The sequence below is a fragment of the Cottoperca gobio genome, chromosome 1, assembly GCF_900634415.1.
Source record: "Cottoperca gobio chromosome 1, fCotGob3.1, whole genome shotgun sequence".
NCBI classification, from domain to species: Eukaryota; Metazoa; Chordata; class Actinopteri; order Perciformes; family Bovichtidae; genus Cottoperca; species Cottoperca gobio.
In genome coordinates this window covers 24465215-24484927 of record NC_041355.1, presented here as the reverse complement: position 1 = coordinate 24484927, position 19713 = coordinate 24465215, and the positions used below count along the sequence as shown (strand labels likewise).

The 19713-nt window shown below is 44.2% G+C and overlaps 1 protein-coding gene and 1 non-coding gene across 4 annotated transcripts in view; both read right to left on the bottom strand.

Moving 5' to 3' along the window:
• Positions 1–665: 665 nt before the first annotated feature.
• trnay-gua (transfer RNA tyrosine (anticodon GUA)) lies at positions 666–753 on the bottom strand. Its single transcript is given in 2 exon segments — positions 666–701; positions 717–753. It is a non-coding gene; the product is annotated as a tRNA-Tyr (tRNA).
• A 1553-nt stretch (positions 754–2306) lies between these two features.
• LOC115013556 (E3 ubiquitin-protein ligase DTX4-like) overlaps positions 2307–19713 on the bottom strand; it is a 29798-nt gene continuing 12391 nt past the window's right edge. For all 3 annotated transcript variants that reach the window (XM_029440067.1, XM_029440144.1, XM_029439986.1), the window contains exons 3-12: positions 17941–18155; positions 16937–17826; positions 6895–6956; positions 6576–6737; positions 6301–6362; positions 6030–6196; positions 5798–5951; positions 5605–5694; positions 5387–5485; positions 2307–5257 (exon numbers count right to left, since the gene is read on the bottom strand). In XM_029440067.1, coding sequence (XP_029295927.1) covers positions 5126–5257; positions 5387–5485; positions 5605–5694; positions 5798–5951; positions 6030–6196; positions 6301–6362; positions 6576–6737; positions 6895–6956; positions 16937–17826; positions 17941–18155 — 2033 coding nt within the window. In that variant the 3' untranslated portion in view covers positions 2307–5125. The remainder of the gene's footprint in view (positions 5258–5386; positions 5486–5604; positions 5695–5797; positions 5952–6029; positions 6197–6300; positions 6363–6575; positions 6738–6894; positions 6957–16936; positions 17827–17940; positions 18156–19713) is intronic.

The following is a 19713-nucleotide window of genomic DNA, read 5'->3' as shown; positions in this document are numbered from 1 at the left end:
CAAAACCCGCCTGTTTGCTATCCTGCCTCCAAAATGGTGGAATGACCATGTCAGGACAGCGGACAGTCTTCACACCTTCTGTCTCAGACTGAAAACTCACCTGTTTCGACAGCAACTTGACCAATGTAGAAAAATCATTTGGACCTGGTCATTTTAAAAGTAGCTCACAATCCAAAAAAGTGTGGGCACCCCTGCTTTAAGAGGTTTAGTGGAGATGGGTCATTTTTTACCCTTAGAACAAGAATATACAGGATGTTAAGACAGCACAAGGGTTAATGCCCAAACAGTGAAGGATCCTGTGATCCACAGTGTGAAAGGCAGCTGTAAGGTTTAAAATGTAGACCTTACAGCTGCCTTTCACACTTCTTTTAGACTCTAAAAGAACCAGAATAGCAATAATTTAGAGTCAAGAAGTTAAATTAAGAGAAGCTAAGAGAAAATCATTAAAAACTCTTAAAAGTGCTGTTCCAGTACTATGTCGTTGTTTAAAACAAAACTGAAACTTTTCAAAAATATCATGATTATGTCATTACCTCATGGTTATTAATAAGCAATATTATTGTGATAGTGAAAAAAAAATGATCCGAGAAGCTGTGTGAGCTTTAGAGCGTTTGGTAGCATGTCAGTAATTTGTTGTCTCTTGTAAATGTGCAAAAAGACAACCCTCCTTCGAGCCGGATTTGAACCAGCGACCTAAGGATCTCTGCGTTAAGCACCTACAGTCCTCCGCTCTACCAACTGAGCTATCGAAGGGATACACGCAATCCTTCAAGAGTACATCACTATTACATTTTGGCTAGAAAGAAAATACGAACAGAGGTAACGTTTCATTCATTCTTTATTTTCTTTCTTGTATTAATCATCCACACTCAGCATTTTGCGATATGTATAATTTGCTGTTGATGCTCTCTCTCCACACCAGCACCTATGATAATCTTTTTCCCACCCCACATCTCATAAAGAAGAAGACAATGTCATGGAAGGCCCTTATCCACAGACGTTTGGAGGAGGTATTGCCTTCAGCAGGGATGAGAAATCCACATTTAAAGGGACACAACTGAAATGGTGAGTTTATAGCTGTTTGCTACATGGCAAACACAGACACTGCACACCATGGGTAAACTTTGAAATCCATCATGATGTCTTCCAAAGACACTTATACTTCAAGTTAGTTAGTAATTAATCGACAAGCACGTTTTAACTCTGCAATAACCAAATCAGACTCAATTCATCCAATTCATCAAATCAAAAGAAATAGTAATAAAAACATTTATTGTAATTTCTGTTCATTGTTTCGAAATGATTAACATTATCTTAATTACAAAATTTACTCCAATTAAACAGCTCTAAAACCGAAGCCCTTCTAGTTGGCATCCCACATCAGGTCCAGTCCTCCTCCATAACCTGCATCACCTTCTCCGGTCAGAACATTCCACTCTCATCAACAGTCACCAATCTGGGTGTTAAAATGGATCCTCACCTGACCTTTGAGGCCCACATCAGACAAACATGCACGAACTCCTTCTACCACCTCAAAAACATTGCCAAACTCCGCCCCACACTCTCTCTGTCAGATGCTGAAAAGCTTGTCCATGCCTTTGTCTCCTCCAGACTTGACTACTGCAACGCACTTCTCATCGGGATTCCTAGCAAAAACATCCAGAAGCTGCAATACATCCAGAACAGCGCTGCTAGGATCCTGATGAGAGTGTGAAAGTACGAACACATCACACCCATCCTCAAATCACTGCACTGGCTCCCGGTCTCACTCAGGATGGATTATAAAATCTCCCTTTACACCCATCAGTGCATTCACGGAAATGCTCCATCCTACCTCAGAGAACTGCTCACCCCACAAACCTCCACAAGAAACCTCCGTTCTGTAAAGGCTAACCTCCTCCTTCCCCCCAGGACCAAGCTCAAAACCATGGGAGATCGCGCCTTCTGCTCTGCCGCTCCCAGACTGTGGAATGCTCTCCCTGAACATCTGAGGACGCCACAGACTGTGGATGCTTTTAAAACAGGCCTAAAAACGCATCTCTTTAACTGGAGCATTTTGCTAGACTTTAACCATTTAAAAGTGTTGTCTTGTCTATCAAATGTTTTTATTTTATTTTTTAAATGTATATTTTGCTCATTGTTTTTACTCTGTAGCACTTTGAGTTTCGTTTACGCAAATAAAAAGTGCGCTTATAAATAAAATGTATTATTATTCAAATAATTCAAATTCAAAATCAACAAAATCAGTGTTTTCCCAAGTCATTGTGCAGTGTTTGGGCCAACAGAGTGAGAAAACTGCAACAACACAAGAGGAAATTGTGATTTTATTATATTTTACAATGTTTAAAATAATAATTTCCATCATGCCACCTGCACTTGAACCATTCTCCTGTTAAAAGAGGACATAAGACTAAGCCCAACATGTCCATCAACACATCTGCTACGAAACCTTCCAGGGTCACAAACGTTGAGAGCAGATAAAGGCTCAGTGCAGAACAGTAACAGGACAGATGATATGTAGAAAATAAAAGTATTCTTTACCTCACAGAAGAGCAAGTGTGTAAGGGTTTGACTTGCCTTTAAATTTCATTACATTTCACACTCAAATAAAAGTCTACCATCAAATTCCTTTTCCAAAGAAAAGATGACACAAATCAGCTTCATTTCTGTACACAATGAAAAAAAAGACATTGTATTTAAAAATACTGTCTTTGTAAACCAATTATAACAAATAAAAAGGGGCATAATTAATACAACATACACACAATAAAAAAAAGGCAGTTTACTCTATAATAGTGTCAAGGAAGATGCAATTAAAAACAAAGATGTAACTACATTTCAAATTAAAATAACATAATAAAGAAGGAAGGGAGAATCATCATCAGCGTTAATGGATGATGTGATTCCCATGGAGTACCAAAATAATACCCTAAACTGGGAGCATGTTGGTAGTATACACAGTACACAGGTTATCTTTCTCTCTGTCTCACTCTCACACACACACATCTTGTAACATTGCATTGTGATAAGGGGTCATTTACAGACCCAACTCTAAGACTGGGCAGTGTGTTATCCGTCAGGAGGGGTAGAGGTGAGAAGAGGAGTTTTTAAAATCAATTTAGTTGAATTAAGAAGGATGCTACTGATCTCCAGCTGAGGTCAACAAGTCATAGATTAAAGATCCCATACTGTGTATAGTTACAAACACACTGTCCTCTGGTGCAGGTGCAGCATATGCTCTTCATGCTATTTCCCAGGAATATTAACATCCCCACAGAAAGAACTGACATCACTGATTGGCCGACGAGGTAAATCCACAGAATGACGGCCTTCTGGTTCAGATGCTGCAAACTGGCCTTATTGGACAGATGTCACCTATTTTAAGGGATGTCAGCCAATCAGAAGCCAGTCCAGTTGTGATGTTTCCTGTGGTTGGCCTAAACCGGTTTTGGGAACTTGCAATTTAACTTCTCAAGTAAAAATGAGGAAATAGTTTTTATTAACTTTGATGGGACATAACTATTAACTAGAATCCTAGTTAATCATGTTTGTGTCTAATTGGGGATCTTCATTTGTAATTTTCCACTAGTTACTTACAACTCATTCTGAAGCTCCACCAACCACAGTGTCCTTGACAAATTGCCAGATTGAACAATATATAATATATATACAGTATTTGAATATTGAGGGTCTTCTCTCCTCAGTAGGACGTGACCTCTGCTTCTGCTCTACCTCTTGTCCTCTCCATCCTCCCCGACCCTCTGCCCAATTTGAGGGGCTTTCTGGTGGTGAACCAGGCCCATGTTCATTTCTCAGTTGAAGCACTGACAGTGAAGCTCTTTCAACTAGAACTAAACACTTAGTAAATCCTCAGCACCTTTAGGCAACCCTCAAACTGTTTATCTTTATCGGGTTTTTATTCACATCCTCACCTTTTCTCACAAGGACACGACAGCATTTACATCCACTGAAACCATGTGAACCATCAAAAGGGAAAAAACTAAAGATATATAAGTAAATACTTGTACCTGTGTATCTAAGGTTAACTTGTACCACAAAGGCTCAATAGTAAGACTCCAAATAGACCAAAGTGACTAGGCCTTAGTTTGGTCTTTTGTCATTTCACACACAATCATAAACATATAGAGCCGAGGTCATTTAAAAAAACCCATCAAGTCAAAAGTAGGAGGTAAAGTATGGAATGACGTTAAATGAGGATTATAGTAACAATGATAAAAAAGTAACACAGCGGATAACTCATAGTAACAATTTGATTTGTTCCGATAGCTTGCAGGCTGAGGTGTAGTTCATCAGTACCACCACAAGAGGGAGCAACAGCACTAAACTTCAACCACAAACAAGCAGGTGGTTTGAACAAGGCAAGCACGCAGTCCATCTGTCTTTCCCTCCATCACTCCTGGTTACCTGGTGTTTTAAATGATAGCTAAAGTACATGTTATGTACCATACAAGTTGATTTGACTCTACTCCTATCCTACGCTACATTCATTCACCATCTTTGTCTCTTTCTGCTACATTATTCCTGCATCCCCTCCTCCTGTCCCCTCCCCCACTGCTCCAACTTCTCTCTTTGTCCTTTCTCTCCCAGTGTTCATTGAACTGCTCTAACGTTGTACCTTCTTTTCCTGGTTACTCTTGCTCTCTCTCTCTCAGTAAAGTGAACTTGTTTTTGTGTTAAATATTAGTACCAATCCATTCTCACGTGTCGACATTTAGTACCTAGCTGTCTAGTAGCTAAACCTGTGAGTGCCATCATTCTTTTCTGCTGGTTCTTTTAGCCTCCTCCTCTTTCTCTGCTGCAGCTTCCTCAAACTCCAGCTGGTAATGTGCTTACTTGAAAACAGAAAAGTTTGGACAGACTTACAATGACAGACGAACCCAGCAATGACTCAATCAACATCTTGAAAAGTGGTTCCCTCTGCAAAACAAAATCTATGTCTCCTATAACCCGAGCGTCCCCTGCACCCCTCTTAAATGCTGGCTGAGAGAGTGTGCCTCAGTCCAGGTCCTCTTCTTTTTATTTTCATGGTCTCTTTCTCTACTCCTCGTTCCTCCTTCCACTCTTCACTGCTCTCACACGATGTCTGCCCCGGTCGCTTGTCCTTTCACTTTTCCACCAGTCCGTCGTCCTCTGTGATGCCCTGAGCTCTGAGCTCTTCCAGGACGTTGTTGAGGTGTCCGGGGTCAGGGAAGCCGTGGCCCGTCAGGTTGGAGCCAAACTCTGTCTTATGGTGGACCTTGAAGAGAGGGGAACACATGTTTTGTTTTGATGACAATAACCCCTGATGTGCATATATCACAAACTACAGACTATCAGATTAGACTTGAGTTACAGTCTAACACTAACCTAACCTAACACTATGTACCTCGTTCCAGATGACGGTGTCAGACTCTCCAGTAGTGCTCGAAGTCCCAACTGAGAAGATCAACCTGCGGTCCCATGCTACCAGGAGCAGTCTCAGTACCTGACGACGGGTTAGGGTAAAGGTAAGAATGAATGTTTCGTTTGAACAATCAATCTTCAAAAAGAATAGATTTACATAGGCTGATGGTTGTGTGTGACAGGACGGTGGATTGTGTTTACCTTGCGTCCTCTCTCGCTGTCTGGGAGGTAGCAGTGTCGGGGAAAGCCTCTGGCAGTGAAGGGCTTCCCTGGGTTGGGATGCTCTGGTCCCTGAAAGGAGAGGGAGATGGTTGATATTAGCAGGCACTCATGCTGATCAACCAAACTCTGAGCATGTAAGACCTCTTCAGTCCGCCCAGCTCTCCTCCAGTACCTGAAGGCCTGGTGGTATGTTGTAGATGATGCGTATGCTTTTGCAGTCAGGATGTCCTGGTAGAGAGTGAGGGATCACATGGTACTCCATCTTCCCTGCCGGTTGGTTGCCTGTCTTTACACCGTAGATGGTTTTACAGGTGGGACACTGAAGACTGCAAAGAGAGAATTGATGAGCTTATTTTCAAAACAGTTGAGAGACAATGAGGAGTGCTGCTCTGTTTGTAACCTACCTGCCGTCCTTGTTGCCATTATTATACATGGCCACCAGACACTGGAAATGGTACTGGTGTCCACACTGTGCTAGTCGCCCAACTGACTCCGCCCGAGACACGGGCGCCACCCCCGGACCCTTATATCCAGACGGACCGCCTAACGGCTCCATACAGATGGTACAGTCCTAAAAGAAAAAGAAGATCATTTCATATCATTTCATGTGAAACCAACATTATACATCATATGAGTTAGCACCGTGAAAGATACAGATACAAATATCGTTCATACCTCCTCTGGGGGACTCTTTACTTTCTGCAGGTACTTCTTTACCACCTCCTCTGGAGTTTTACCTGCAGACAGGAGGGAGGGGGTGAAAGGCAAGAAGAAGTCCAGGTCATTAACACCTGTTGGTGAATCATTTCTAAAACTCTCACGCAATAGAAAAGCTGATGATAAACGGCACATGGTTAAAAGTGATGTAAGGGCAGAAAACATACAAGTGATGCTTTTGTGGAGGCAAAACTATGTTTCTTCTGCATTTCTGTGGTTGGTTCTTGACTTACCCTTACGAGCCTGTTTCTTGGTGGTCTTCCTGCAGCAGTGGCCAAAGCCTGGCACGGGTTTGATGTCGCTCTTGCTGACAGGCGGAGGATGCAGCACGAGTTTTGGAGGTCTAGTCAGACAAACGGGCAGAGCGGCAGCACTCATCAGGATACCTGTGATCCCTGGAATACAGAAGAGAGAAGTTGAGTCTTGTTCGAACACAAATAGCATTTTCCTCTCTGGTTTCTTGTGAAGTTCCACAAAGAAACTAATCAAAATGTGGACATGCTATAGCTGTCACCAGAAGCATCCAATGGTTAGTGAGTGTGTGTGATTTACCGGCCAGTGCAGGGTGAACAGGACTGGATCCATTGAGGTTCTTCACTGGGACGGTGGGCACACTGCAAGAGGAGACACAAACAGTTTAGTACATTGTGTTTCCAACACTGGAACCCCTCACTGCAGCACACCGATACTCACTTTGAAAAACTGATCACTGTCATTTTCACACTGAGAGGTCACCAGGTTTCACAAAAAGACAAAAAAGACGACTCAGCTTTACAAGTTAGTATCTTGTCAAACGTTCAAACAGCGAAACAATTGAAGACAATTGTCATAAAGACACAAGAGACTCAGTTCTGCCTCCATGTTTCCCTCCTCGCTCTGTTTGTATCTCTGTGTGCATCTTCGTCCGGCGGCTACAATGACTACGCCCGGCTGTGTGTGTGTGTGTTAATGACAGATAATCCACAGAGTTTCCATCTTCTCAGTGATCTCAGAGAGATGGACGTCATTCAGCTGATTGCTGGGGATTATCTGTTTCATCACAAAGCCCATCATCTTCATCATCATCATCTTTAGGGACAAACCCATCTATCATACGCAGACACATAAGCTGTTTTTTAAAAGGAATTGTATAGAGCTGTACAGACTCCAGTACTATGATAGATGATCGTGACATTTGAACTTTACTCTCAGAAATAAACAAGCTGAGATTCAAGAAGGAACACAAACACGCCTACATTTATAGAAAACAGCTCCTCCCTCGAGCCGGATTAGAACCAGCGACCTAAAGGTTCCTGCATTCACCACTACACCCCTCCGCCCAACCAGCTGCACTATCAGACCGACTCCAGGCTGTTGTTGGCAGTGTGACACGCAGAAGGATGATCTGTTGTTTCCAGTTTTTGGTTTAGCTTTAACAGGCTTTCTGTCAGTGCACTAAGCTGCTTTCACTTAACACCACTCAGTGACACATGACGACAAACGACTCACTAGTGTGTGTGTGTGTGTGTGTGTGTGTGTGTGTGTGTGTGTGTGTGTGTGTGTGAGTGTGTGTGTGTGAGAGGAAGAGGAAGACAGAATGAGTTTGTGTGAAAATGAGGTGTTATTTTATTCGCTTTGGAGAGAAAAAGCAAAACAGAAAATGTAGTAGAAGAAGAAACATGCAGAGTGAGGGGTCTAGCACAGAAGCCACTGATGTAATGTGCTACTAGTTCACATGCATAGATGTAGCTTCCAAAACACACAAGTGCTAAACATTACAGGGTGAAGATGGATAGAAAACTGAGACACAGACAAGTCAACACTGGTGGGTTGGCTTCTCCGCCTCTACATACGACCGACAGCAGTCGAGTAGATTACGGTACATCCTTCCAGAACATCGAAAGAGAAGCTGCGCAGACCTCTGCTCTCTGAGACTGATACTGACGCTGTCTGTGTTCTGCATTCTCTCTGAACTTCCTTTATGTCCAGCATATTATTTGCTTGACACTTTATGTTGTTTCCAGTGCGATAGTTCTGAGTCTGCTGTTGGAAACATTACTTTTGCCTCTCTAGAAACAACATTTAGCCTAGTTGTATTTATTATATTCAAAAGGACAGAGGTACATTGTACAAAACGTTATACAAAAATGATGTAAAAAGAAAATGAATTGAGTCAGAAATGATGTGAAACCTTCATCACAAACATGACACTTGACTAACACGGCAGTAAAAAGCTGCTCTTCTGATAGTCTGCTGATAAAAACAATAATAATGGCCAAGGCAGGGTTACATTACATTCCACATGTTAACATATTCCATCATTAAGTGTGTAGATTAGATGTCTCCTTAATGGCCGCCTCACTTCTAAGAAAATAGGGTTAGGTGCCTCCTTTTGGATTGTACGACTTTACGTTGTGTACATCTCATCACACTGAAGACTGTGGTGTATGAAATATCTTCTCCTCACATCCTATTGAAGAGAGTGACCGAACATCTCACAGGAACCCAGCACAGCAAAGTGACCCACCATTGATATCAGTCACTCCTCACACAAGCGATATACAAACATCACACGTGACGTCACACCTTGTTCATTCACACAATTTCAACCCTAACGAGCAGTAGTTTCTCTAGTTTAAGCAGACACAGCACCAAACACCGCCCACAGTCAGAAGCTGTCCAACAACCAAGTAGTGAGAATGCACGGCTGAATGTGTCTCCCCTCACATCTTAATCACAGCACGTGCACGTTGATCAGCTCGGTCTGAACAGCGCTCTGCACACGATGCTATGAATAGGCTATCTGCTGATGACGGATGGGAAACACCTCTATTACATCTGCGCTGGATCACTTCAATGAAATGACAGTGATCTCACACACGTAAACACACACTCACCACCTGATCTATTAATAGCTAAAAAGCTGCTGCGTTAGCAAGGGGAGCTTTAGCGTACGAGGGAAGGAAGAGAGAGTGTTGAGCCAAGTCTGATCCTGGATAAGCTTCATGTGGCTCATTAACACACTGTCCAGCCACCCCACTGATGTGCTGACAACACACACGTACACACAGCTCTTTTGTTTACAGTCCCACGTTATCACAGCGTAGCGCACGTTACAAACACACTATAGATTCCAGAGTGGGAGGGGTTATTCTGGATGTCCACATTTCTGCATAGACATTTGACTACAAGTTGTAGCACTGCCCAGACTTGGACTTAGGGCTGGATATTGACACCAAATACTTTTTTGTACCAACAATGTGACCATTGAAAAGAGTAAAAACTGTTAAGAGACAACTCAATAAAATAGTTTACAGTACTGCTCGCACTTCCCCGGCTCTAAGCCGCAGTGTGACGTGTGAAGGTGGAGATGTGAACGTGTAAAGAGCGGATCTTAATGTACACTTTCCCCAGTCCTGGTTGGGATCATTGATAATAAAATGTATGAACACACTGTGCTACAATCATTCACTCCTGGTGTTTTATGGATTCTTTTCACATCCTCACATTGGCTCAATATTTTCAGTGCTATTTGTTTTATTGATCAAATAAAAGGAAAGAAAAAACTTTTAAGTTCCATGTTTTGTCATCTATTATTTCATTACTTATCCTGATGTTTTAGGTTCTTGCTGCGGTATCGTTTCAGTATTGCTGTCGAGATACTTAAGGCAGGCATCATCATTTTAGTATTGTGACAACACTAATATCTATATATGTATTTGGATATGTCACAGGACAGGAAACATTTTGCTACACAAATTACATTTATTTCAATTGAATTTGAATTTATTTATTTGAATTTGATTGGGATGATGAAATTTAACATAGTTCCAATACAGAGCATGAAATTGCTATGCTGCAAAGATTAGTGTATTTTCAACTGTTAGACAGTAACACCCTCTAGCCAATCAGAGGCAGAGGAGGGCGGGTCATGCATTCACTATAGTAGGACTCGTAACATCGCAGGGGGGAAGGGCCTGAATGGGACTCCAGTCTCTTGACCCTCTGCGACCTCAAACCCGCCCTCCTACCCTCCACCCGCTTCCCACAATATCACACACTCCCTCATCTTTGTCTCACACACTCCCTCCGTCCCTCTGCTACTCCTATTCCCCCAGATGGACATCAGCTGGACTTTAGACACCAGACAATAACACAGCCCACACATTCTCACACACATATTGTCTCACGCACATAAAGCCGCACACACAGCCTCACACACATTCTTACGGACACACTCACTCACTTAAACACTCACTATTGATGTTTCAGGGAAACTTCCTCTGCTTTTGTGAAACATGATTTCCTGTGACAGACAGTGGCAGAAAGGTTTGCTGTTGTGGGGCGACTGTGTGACATTTTCTAACGTCCTACTACATTTCAAAAGCAAGCTGGGAGCTTCTTTTGTCAACACACAGAGAGAAGGGTGTTTTTGTTGAATAAATAATGACCAACAAATAAAATGTTCAAAAACATAATACAGCAGTTCAAAAGTGTTCATTATGAAATGATGTGACTATCGTTTGGCATTAAACCATCAGAACTGACCTGAGTGTAACTCAACACACTGTTCCTAAAGATAATGAGGGAAAGCATCCTGTGAATTCACAATGCAGACACACAGGCAGAGGAATCGGCACAGATCAGTCACATGACTTCGCCATCGCTCCTTCAGGTTAACTTGTTTTCAGTCTTCATCTTCTATTATTGTTCAAAAAGAATTCAAAAGTCTGGCCAGACTCTGTCTTGAGAGCAAATAACTGTATACTAATGCACCATGCATTCAGACTAGATTTATTTTCCTTTTTAATACATACTTCTTACTCTAACTTTAATATTGGCGATCTGATCCTATAGGCTACTTACTTATTTACCTAAATGTTGATTAAATGCAAACAATACCTCATTTTTAATGAGCTTGTTGATCAAAATACTGAAGGCCCTGATTCAAAACTATAATATTAATAAGATTCAATAATCTATATGATATTGAGGAAAGGTTAACTGGTAGAATGCATATTCTGAAATTGATGATAATTGATGCAATGCGGTAGAGGGGAGACCTCTGTTATAGTGATTGTACAGCGGTGTTACACCTCATAAACAATCTTTGACGGACGACAGAGCACACAAACCACAACAACAAAGTCATCGACTTACACAGAGAGTTAGAAACAGCTGATACAGCGTCAGTCAGTGCTGGATAAAAACGGAAGGCTTTGCTAATGCATTATGTATTACATTATTTTATTAATATGGGCTTCACAAGGCCAGTTGTGCCGATGGATGGATGTATTTTAGATATATGTTATACGTTTTATATAGATTAATCCATAATATATAATAAATATTAGTAACCAGTTAGCTACACAATTTGTACATATATACAATTTCTGTATTTCTCCTTTTATTTATATTCATTCAAAGCCACAGCTGCTTGTCTTGTTGCACGTCAATGCACATCTGCTGTCCAATAAAGACATCTTTTTTTGCTGCTGAACTAGTATAATGTTGAATTGTCAAAGATCCCATGTAGGTCATACTGATCGGGCAATATATTATAATACTCCAACAACAATACGCCTGCTTAAAGCCACAAACCTATTGTGTCCGCCAGCAGCCACACAAAGCAGAGACAATAGAGACAGTTACTCTGGGAACTTTTTGTCAAAGTCAGATTTGTCTGCATTCTTTTACTTCTTAAACAAGTCTTTATTATTGCATTCTTCTCCTTCATTCAAGGATACAAGTGTTGCTCAAGGTTTTGTTGTACACACAATCTTTTCCTTGAATTTGTGAAATAGATAAGAATGTTCCTGTCTGTGGTTACAGCTCCCTCTGTGGGTCACACAGGATGACGATGAAACCTGTTGGTGAACCAAACAGGTGACAGCACATTCTCCCTGCTCCTCTGTTCCTGTCTCTCTCCCAAATACAGTCAGACTTCATGGAGTTCTCCCCCCCCCCCCCTTCCTGCCTAATTTCCCTTTACTCAGTATGCTGACTGTCCTGCCCCCTCCCCTCCAAACACCATTCCCCCCCACTCATTCCCTCCCTTTGTCTCGTTCATATAATCCCCCACTAGAGATAGAGTGAGCACACATTCTTCACTGCTGTTAGGATTGTCAATATTTACTGTGTGCCAGAGAGAGAGAAGGACAATGTGTGTGTGTGTGTGTGTGTGTGTGTGTGTGTGTGCATTTATTAAATGCCTTCACAGCCAGGCATTACTGTGTGTGTGTGTGTGTGTGTGTGTGTGTGTGTGTGTGTGTGGGACCTCCCTCTCTCTTCTCTAGTGTTGGCCTGATTTCTTGCACCACTGTGTGATCAATCTTTGACAGTTTGCGGACTTGTTTCTTTGTCTTGTAGTCCCCACCCTATTCCCATAAACCCATGTCTTGGTGTGCTGTCTGAGACTGTCTATGCATGTGCACACGCACTCACGCACTCACGCACTCACGCACACACCCCGTCTGAGTTTTGATTGTCTGGGGATGAAAACAATGCTGACTGAAACGGTATCGCTGTCTACCTCTCCCCCACCTGAAGGATATTCATATTGATATGATGGGGTATTCCACCACATCCACCCACCCCAAAAAATCCCCACACGCTGATAAACGCTATGAGGGGCATAGGGTTTTAAGTAGCACAAAACTATACAGGCTGCTAGAAGGAAGCAGAGATAAAAAGAGTGAGAACTGAGAAGGAAAGTGAAGAAATAGTAGGAAAAGAATATAGAAAGGTCTGAGCAGAGAGAGGGGGAAGGAGAGGCTCAGCATTGTGCTGCTAATGCAGCCCAGGCTTGGGTAATCCAACAAAGGTTACTGTGGAGACCAACAATGAGGCTCTGAGGGGCCCAGACTGCTGAGACGCGACAGGAGAGGAGGGAGGAGAGGAGCCAGGGGAGGAGAGGAGGGGGCAGGGAACATACGACAGAGTTGAGGGAGGGGGGGTACTACCAAAAAATCTACATCTAAAGTATCTGACAAGAATCCCATTGTTTGGTCTCTGGTGCAAAAAAGAAAAGCATCACTTCCTGTACAGTGGGAGGCTTTTTCACAAGAAAAGTAAAACACACACCTGTTGTTGAAACCAAGATATGGGAAAGCTTTGATGACGCAGCTTCCATCATTGTTGTATGACATCAGGGAGAGTTGGAACATATCACTAGGTAATCTAGTTTTCCTTTCCGCTTTGCGGTACTGAAGAGTCCGTTTGAAGTTGAGTAGAGTAACTGGAAGCTGAGTCAAACCAGCCTCTGTGGGTAAATGAGCAACACTTCCCCCTCCTCAGTATGACTGTGAAGAGCGGCGCCAAAACAACAGCAAGTGCAATCAGGCAGCACTCTCTGAGTAGTTTGTGGTGGCAATGACATTAGTTTTGCAAATATTTGGTCATAAAGTGTTGCACAAAATGTGATGTTGACTTGATGAGAGCGCTAGATGAAAAGTTAAGGGATCAGCAAAAGTAATGACACTGCATCCTGAGAGGAACATGGATGCTTGTACCAAGTTTCATGGAAATCCATCCAGTAGTTGTGGAGACATTTCACTCAAAACTACAAGTGTCAACATAAGTGTGGCGCTAGAAGAAAAGTCAGGGGATCACCGAGGCCAGTAAGCTTTGTCCTCTGGGACCATACATGTCTGAACCAAAGGGGTGGACCAACTGATGGACCAATGGAGACAGTTTGGCTAAAAAGTCCCAAATAGGTTTTGCTGAATATGACAAATAGCCCCGATCTCCCAGAAGCTTTGAAATCAATGTGATACAAACTCCACATGAGTTCAAGTTTTTGAAATAGATCCACCAACATTAGAATCAAACTGAAATGACTTTAAGATGGCAAATAGTATTTTACCATGGATATATAAGGCAGCAGCTAGGGATGGAAGAAACACACTTTGTTAAGAGATTTAGTTAGAAAGTCAGAAACAATTATTATTTAGGAGAGATGACAGGGAGGAAGAGGAAGGGATTAAGGGCTGGAGAATAATCGGTAAAAACACAGGAGTTCAAGGGTACTTGGAAAGAAAGAGCCAGAGAGTGTGTTCAGGGCAGGGTGAACAGGGTGAGAGGAGAGCAGGGTGGGAGGAGATCAGGGTGAGCAGGGTGAGAGGGGAGCAGGGTGGGAGGAGATCAGGGTGAACAGGGTGAGAGGAGAGCAGGGTGGGAGGAGATCAGGGTGAGCAGGGTGAGAGGGGAGCAGGGTGGGAGGAGAGCAGGGTGAGAGGAGAGTAGTGTGAGAGGAGAGCAGGGTGAGAGGAGAAAAGGGTGAGAGGAGAGCAGGGTGGGAGGAGAGCAGGGTGAGAGGGGAAATGGGTGAGAGGAGAGCAGGGTGAGCAGGGTGAGAGGAGAGCAGAGCAGGATGATAGGAGAGCAGGGTGGGAGAGCAGGTTGGGTGGAGAGCAGGGTGGGAGGAGAGCAGGGTGAGAGGAGAGCAGAGCAGGATGGGAGGAGAGCAGGGTGGGAGGAGAGCAGGGTGAGAGGAGAGCAGAGCAGGATGGGAGGAGAGCAGGGTGGGAGGAGAGCAGGGTGAGAGGAGAGCAGAGCAGGATGGGAGGAGAGCAGGGTGGGAGGAGAGCAGGGTGGGAGGAGAGCAGGATGGGAGGAGAGCAGGGTGGGAGGAGAGCAGGGTGAGAGGAGAGCAGGGTGGGAGCAGAGCAGGGTGAGAGGAGAGCAGGGTGAGCAGGGTGGGATAGTGTGAGAGGAGAGCAGGGTTGGAGAGCAGAATTGGGTAGGAGAAAAGGAAGGGATGGCGGAGAGAAGGATGAGCAGGATGATAGGCGAGGCAGGGGTGATAAGAGAGCAGGGTGGGAGGAGAGCCGGGTGGGAGGAGAGCAGGGTGAGCGGAGAAAAGGGTGAGAGGTGAAGTGCAGAGGAGAGCTAGGTGAGAGAGAGCAGTGGTGGGAGGAGAGCAGGGTGGAGCAGAGCAGGGTGGGGAGAGAGGCGCAGGGTGAGTAGGAGAGCAGGGTGGGAGCAGAGGCAGGGTGGGAGCAGAGCAGGGTGAGAGGAGAGCAGGGGTGAGAGGAGAGCAGGGTGGGAGGAGAGCAGGGTGGGAGGAGAGCAGGGTGAGCAGGGTGGGAGGAGAGCAGGGTGAGAGGAGAGCAGGGTGGGAGGAGAGAAGGGTGGGAGGAGAGCAGGGTGAGCAGGGTGGGCGGAGAGCCAGGGGTGCAGAGGAGAGCAGGGTGAGAGGAGAGCAGGGTGAGAGGAGAGCAGGGTGGGAGGAGAGCAGGGTGAGAGGAGAGCAGGGTGGGAGGAGAGAAGCTGCAACTGGTCAACACAATTCAATTGGTTAAATGTGTTTGTGATTGCGGTGTACTACTTCTCCTGCTGTAAATGTTTACAACAGCAGTCTGACAGCTTTTGTACATTCAGGTATACTGCTGGTGTTGAAGATTGATCGAGGTGTGAAAAGAAAGACATAAGACAGACAGGTGGTTTTGCCATCTCATTTTGATTGTTGCACATCTATAGTGTTTGTTCATCTACCGCTGAGTTTAAACAATGTTTTTAAATCAACAAGTGTGTTTTTAAATTGTGTGTTCTCGTAATTCCTGAGGTCTCCACGGTGGTTTCCAATTTGAAATGGTCAAATAAAGAGGCTATCTGCTCAGACCTTTGCACCGTGCGTACCCTTGTGTGCATAGAATAGCTTTAGAGGGGCTGCTGACCCATGGCCTCCGTCCCCCCTCTGCTCTACAGATGCCACTTCACAGATGGTCAACACAGTCTCATTAGTGTGCATGTGATTTATTTTGACTTAACATGAATTTGACTAAGTGTTTAAAATGTTAGTCACCAGAATTCACTGTCTGCTGACACAAGACACATACATGGAGGGTAGGTACTACTGGATCTTAAAATTCTTCTTCTTCACTGTCTTCTGCCTGTTAATCTCTCCGTCACCTTCATGAGAAATGAATGATCACTTTCACTTCTGTTTTGTGAATTTTGCGCAGACATTTCCAACAGGAATGAAGAGTCCCACCTCTGAAATCTCATCCCTCACAGTCAGTGTTGTGTAACAGATGCATGACTCATTACAACACTAACAAGCACCTTTAGATGGGAGTTACAACGGCTGTATGTATGCATGCATTTCTCATACATGTCTGCACAGGCTTAGAAAGTGTTTGTGATTGCAATAGGGCTGCATGATGTGGGGAAATATCCTGTGTGAGATACACTTTGGATATTTAACGACAATATGAGGTGCAAATAAATGACTTCAGTGTCTCACGCACTCTGCAAGTAAAATCCCAACTTTAACACCTAATAACAACAATAACAGCATTCTGTCAATCCAGTTTGTTATTCTGATCTGTCAAACGAATAAAATGCTTAGATGTTAGATTTAGACCAACTGTTGACTCTAAATCCATATTTAGAAACAGCAAAGCAGAAGAGGAGCTTTGTTAGTCTTAGCTTTTCTGATCCTGCAGCTCATTCTCTTGTTTATTGTGGAAATGAATATTGAAGTAATAGGTAGATAATAGATAACTTTTCAGCCCTGGAGTGTTACGTCATCACCTTCATCTTCATCAGACAATGTAATAACTATAAAGGCTACAGTCGGTAGTCTTGTTGTGTGTATGTTTCATTTACTCACCCTGATGCTATGAGCGCTCTGGACTGGGCCATTGCAATCCTCTGTAACGCTGGTCTACTCAGCCCGGCTAAGCTTGATCTCTGTGGCAACGGGGCATGGCACACTGTTGCTGCGGAGGACAGTGGGCGCTGCGGCTTCATCACCATCGACGATGGAGACGGGACAGGAGAAGGGGGCGTGGTCACACTGTTGGAAGGGGAAACTAATGTGGCGGTTGGCACTGATTCGTTGGCTGAAGATGAGGAGTGCTTAGCTGGAATGGACGGAGGGATCAGGTTCGGTTTAGATGATGGAGGCTGAGGAGGCGGGAGGGATGGCGGAGGCGGCCTGTTGGAAGACAAGGAGATACCCAGAGAGGTGGTGCCAGCGGTGAGGGCGGCCAGCGACTGAGCAAAGAGCTGGGCGTTCCTTCTTGGAGAGGCGATATTTCTGGAGATGGCGAGACCGTGTGGCAGCGTCTGATAATAGTTGGAGTTGGCGTTTGAGTTCAGCTGCTGTCCTCGCCCCAGAGTGGCTGATTTAGATGGACTCAGAGGTTTAGAGGCGATGGGTACTGGGTTCTTGGACCGCTGCATGGTCAGTGAGCGTCTACCTAGAGTCTGTATCCCTGCCCCTCCAGTATTGGTCTTTACACTAAGGACCAGCATGCATTGCTGGCAGGAACAAGGCTGGCCTAGTCCAGTAGCCGGTATGCCCCCATTGGGGTAGACGGAGCTTCCAATCCCCATGCTGGCCCCCGACACCCCAACACCCAGCAGGGCTCCTGTTAGGCCGCCTCCTCCTCCTCCTACACCCCCTCCTTTAGGTATTGGGAGAGGACCGGACACTAGAGGGTAGGCCATGTCAGCACGTCTCTGGAGCCTCCGACACCTCTGGCTCTGTCTGTTCACCTGTTCACAACACATTAGTTTAGTAAAGGTATTAGTAAGTAAAGGAATTAAAGGTATGGAAGAAGTTACGAGTTGATATTGTAATTGATGTCCATGTAAAAAATGTAAACACACCTGTGTCATGTTCTGAAAATCAATGAGGTAGCAGAAGCCGAGTGGTGTCAGGTCAAAGCAGGGCTGCTGCCGATTGTGGGCGTTCTCGATGGCAATGGCCACCTCCATGTCGTAGGCCGTCCACGAACCCGCATCGTTTTCCCACTCCCACTGCCAGCCCTGACCTGGGGCCGAGACTGGGTCATAAAAACTCCTCCGCACCGGACGAATGGTTCCTGATATAGTGAGAATGAAAAAAATAAATACATTTGCGTTAGTTTTTTACTTAATGTCCATACGTTTCTTCAACAGTAACCAAAAGCCTCTCCACCAGATAAACAACATGTCTGTACAACTAACTGTCTTTGTCACATGTTCTCTTATTGTTAATGCTCATGCTCCATGTAATAACTTCATTATGTTTAAGACTGAAAGCATCACAGCATATATGTATTCACACATAGCTCATCCCTTATTCAATATGCAACAAAAAGAGTTGCGTGTCCAGCATCTTTAGTACCCAGCCTGCCTGCAGGAAGAATGCAGAGGGTCAGATAAAGGAACTCCACGATATGCTTATGCAACAACTAATGGCCACAGAGCCATGATGGAGCCTTTCTAACTAGATGCATGAGTTTCATTTAAATACTTGGATGAGTGGGTAAACATATCCAACAACATAATACCACAAAGGGAGGGGGGCGTTGAGTTAAACGGTTTTAAAAACCACTTAATCTACTTTACCCGTTGTCTCACATTCATACTTGCATTTTCACTTTCTGTACAATATTTTACTGACGTACTACCAAACAATCTGAGCACAAATGAACAAATACCAATAAATAATTAGAGCAACACAGTGTTTCTGTCTCCCAGTGCGACAGAGGGGTGGGAGGAGGGTCCCTCAACCAACCAACCAGAAACTACCGAAGTCTCCAGGGGTAACAGGATATTCAGGCAATGCCAGGACAAGGAGAGAGAGAGACTGTGTGTATGTGTGTGTGTGTGTGTGTGTGTGTGTGTGTTAGAGAGTGAGTGAGAGACTCGTACAAAGAGGTGATATTGGCAGAGTGGCATCAGCACACAGACATCAAAAGGAAGGGGTGGAGTGGACGGGGGCTGCAATTGTTTGATGTGGACAGCGAGACAGAGACAGAGAGTGAATAATCAAACGGAGATATCCCCCACTGTATTGTTTGTGGTGTGTATATAATAGTGTAGTTCATAGTAATAGTTCCTTTGCTGCAGAAATCCCTACAAAGAAGATGCCAATAAATCTCTTTGGGGACAGAGTGTGTGTTACAAGCGAGACACAGACAGAGAGGCTTTAAAATGTATGTGAGACAAAGTATATAAGTGTATATCCTCCTCTCTCACTCTCTGTTGAATGAATGCAGCGCAGCGAGGAGCACTTGACCTGCTGATTACCACGTAAAATGTTATTTCTCTTTCAAAGTGCGGAGCGAGCAAGTCCATTCACAGCGAGAGCCACAGCAGACTGAGGCCAGGCTGCGGTCTGTTTATCTGACATGGGCAGTTCGTCCGAGTGCTGGTGGGACAGAGGCAGCGCCGCAAATACTTCAGATCATGGCCAAAGTGTAAAAATGGACGGGATGGTTGTTCAGAGATTCCTGATGACATTATTAAATACATTGTGTTAAGCATGTCTGCTTGTATGCAAAGACCTGATCACTAGAAATATGCAAGTACTAGTTAACCTGATGGACTTGCTGCAGTCCACTCCAACAGGACAAAACCCATCTTTCATAACCTCTCCTTATGCTAATAATAAGA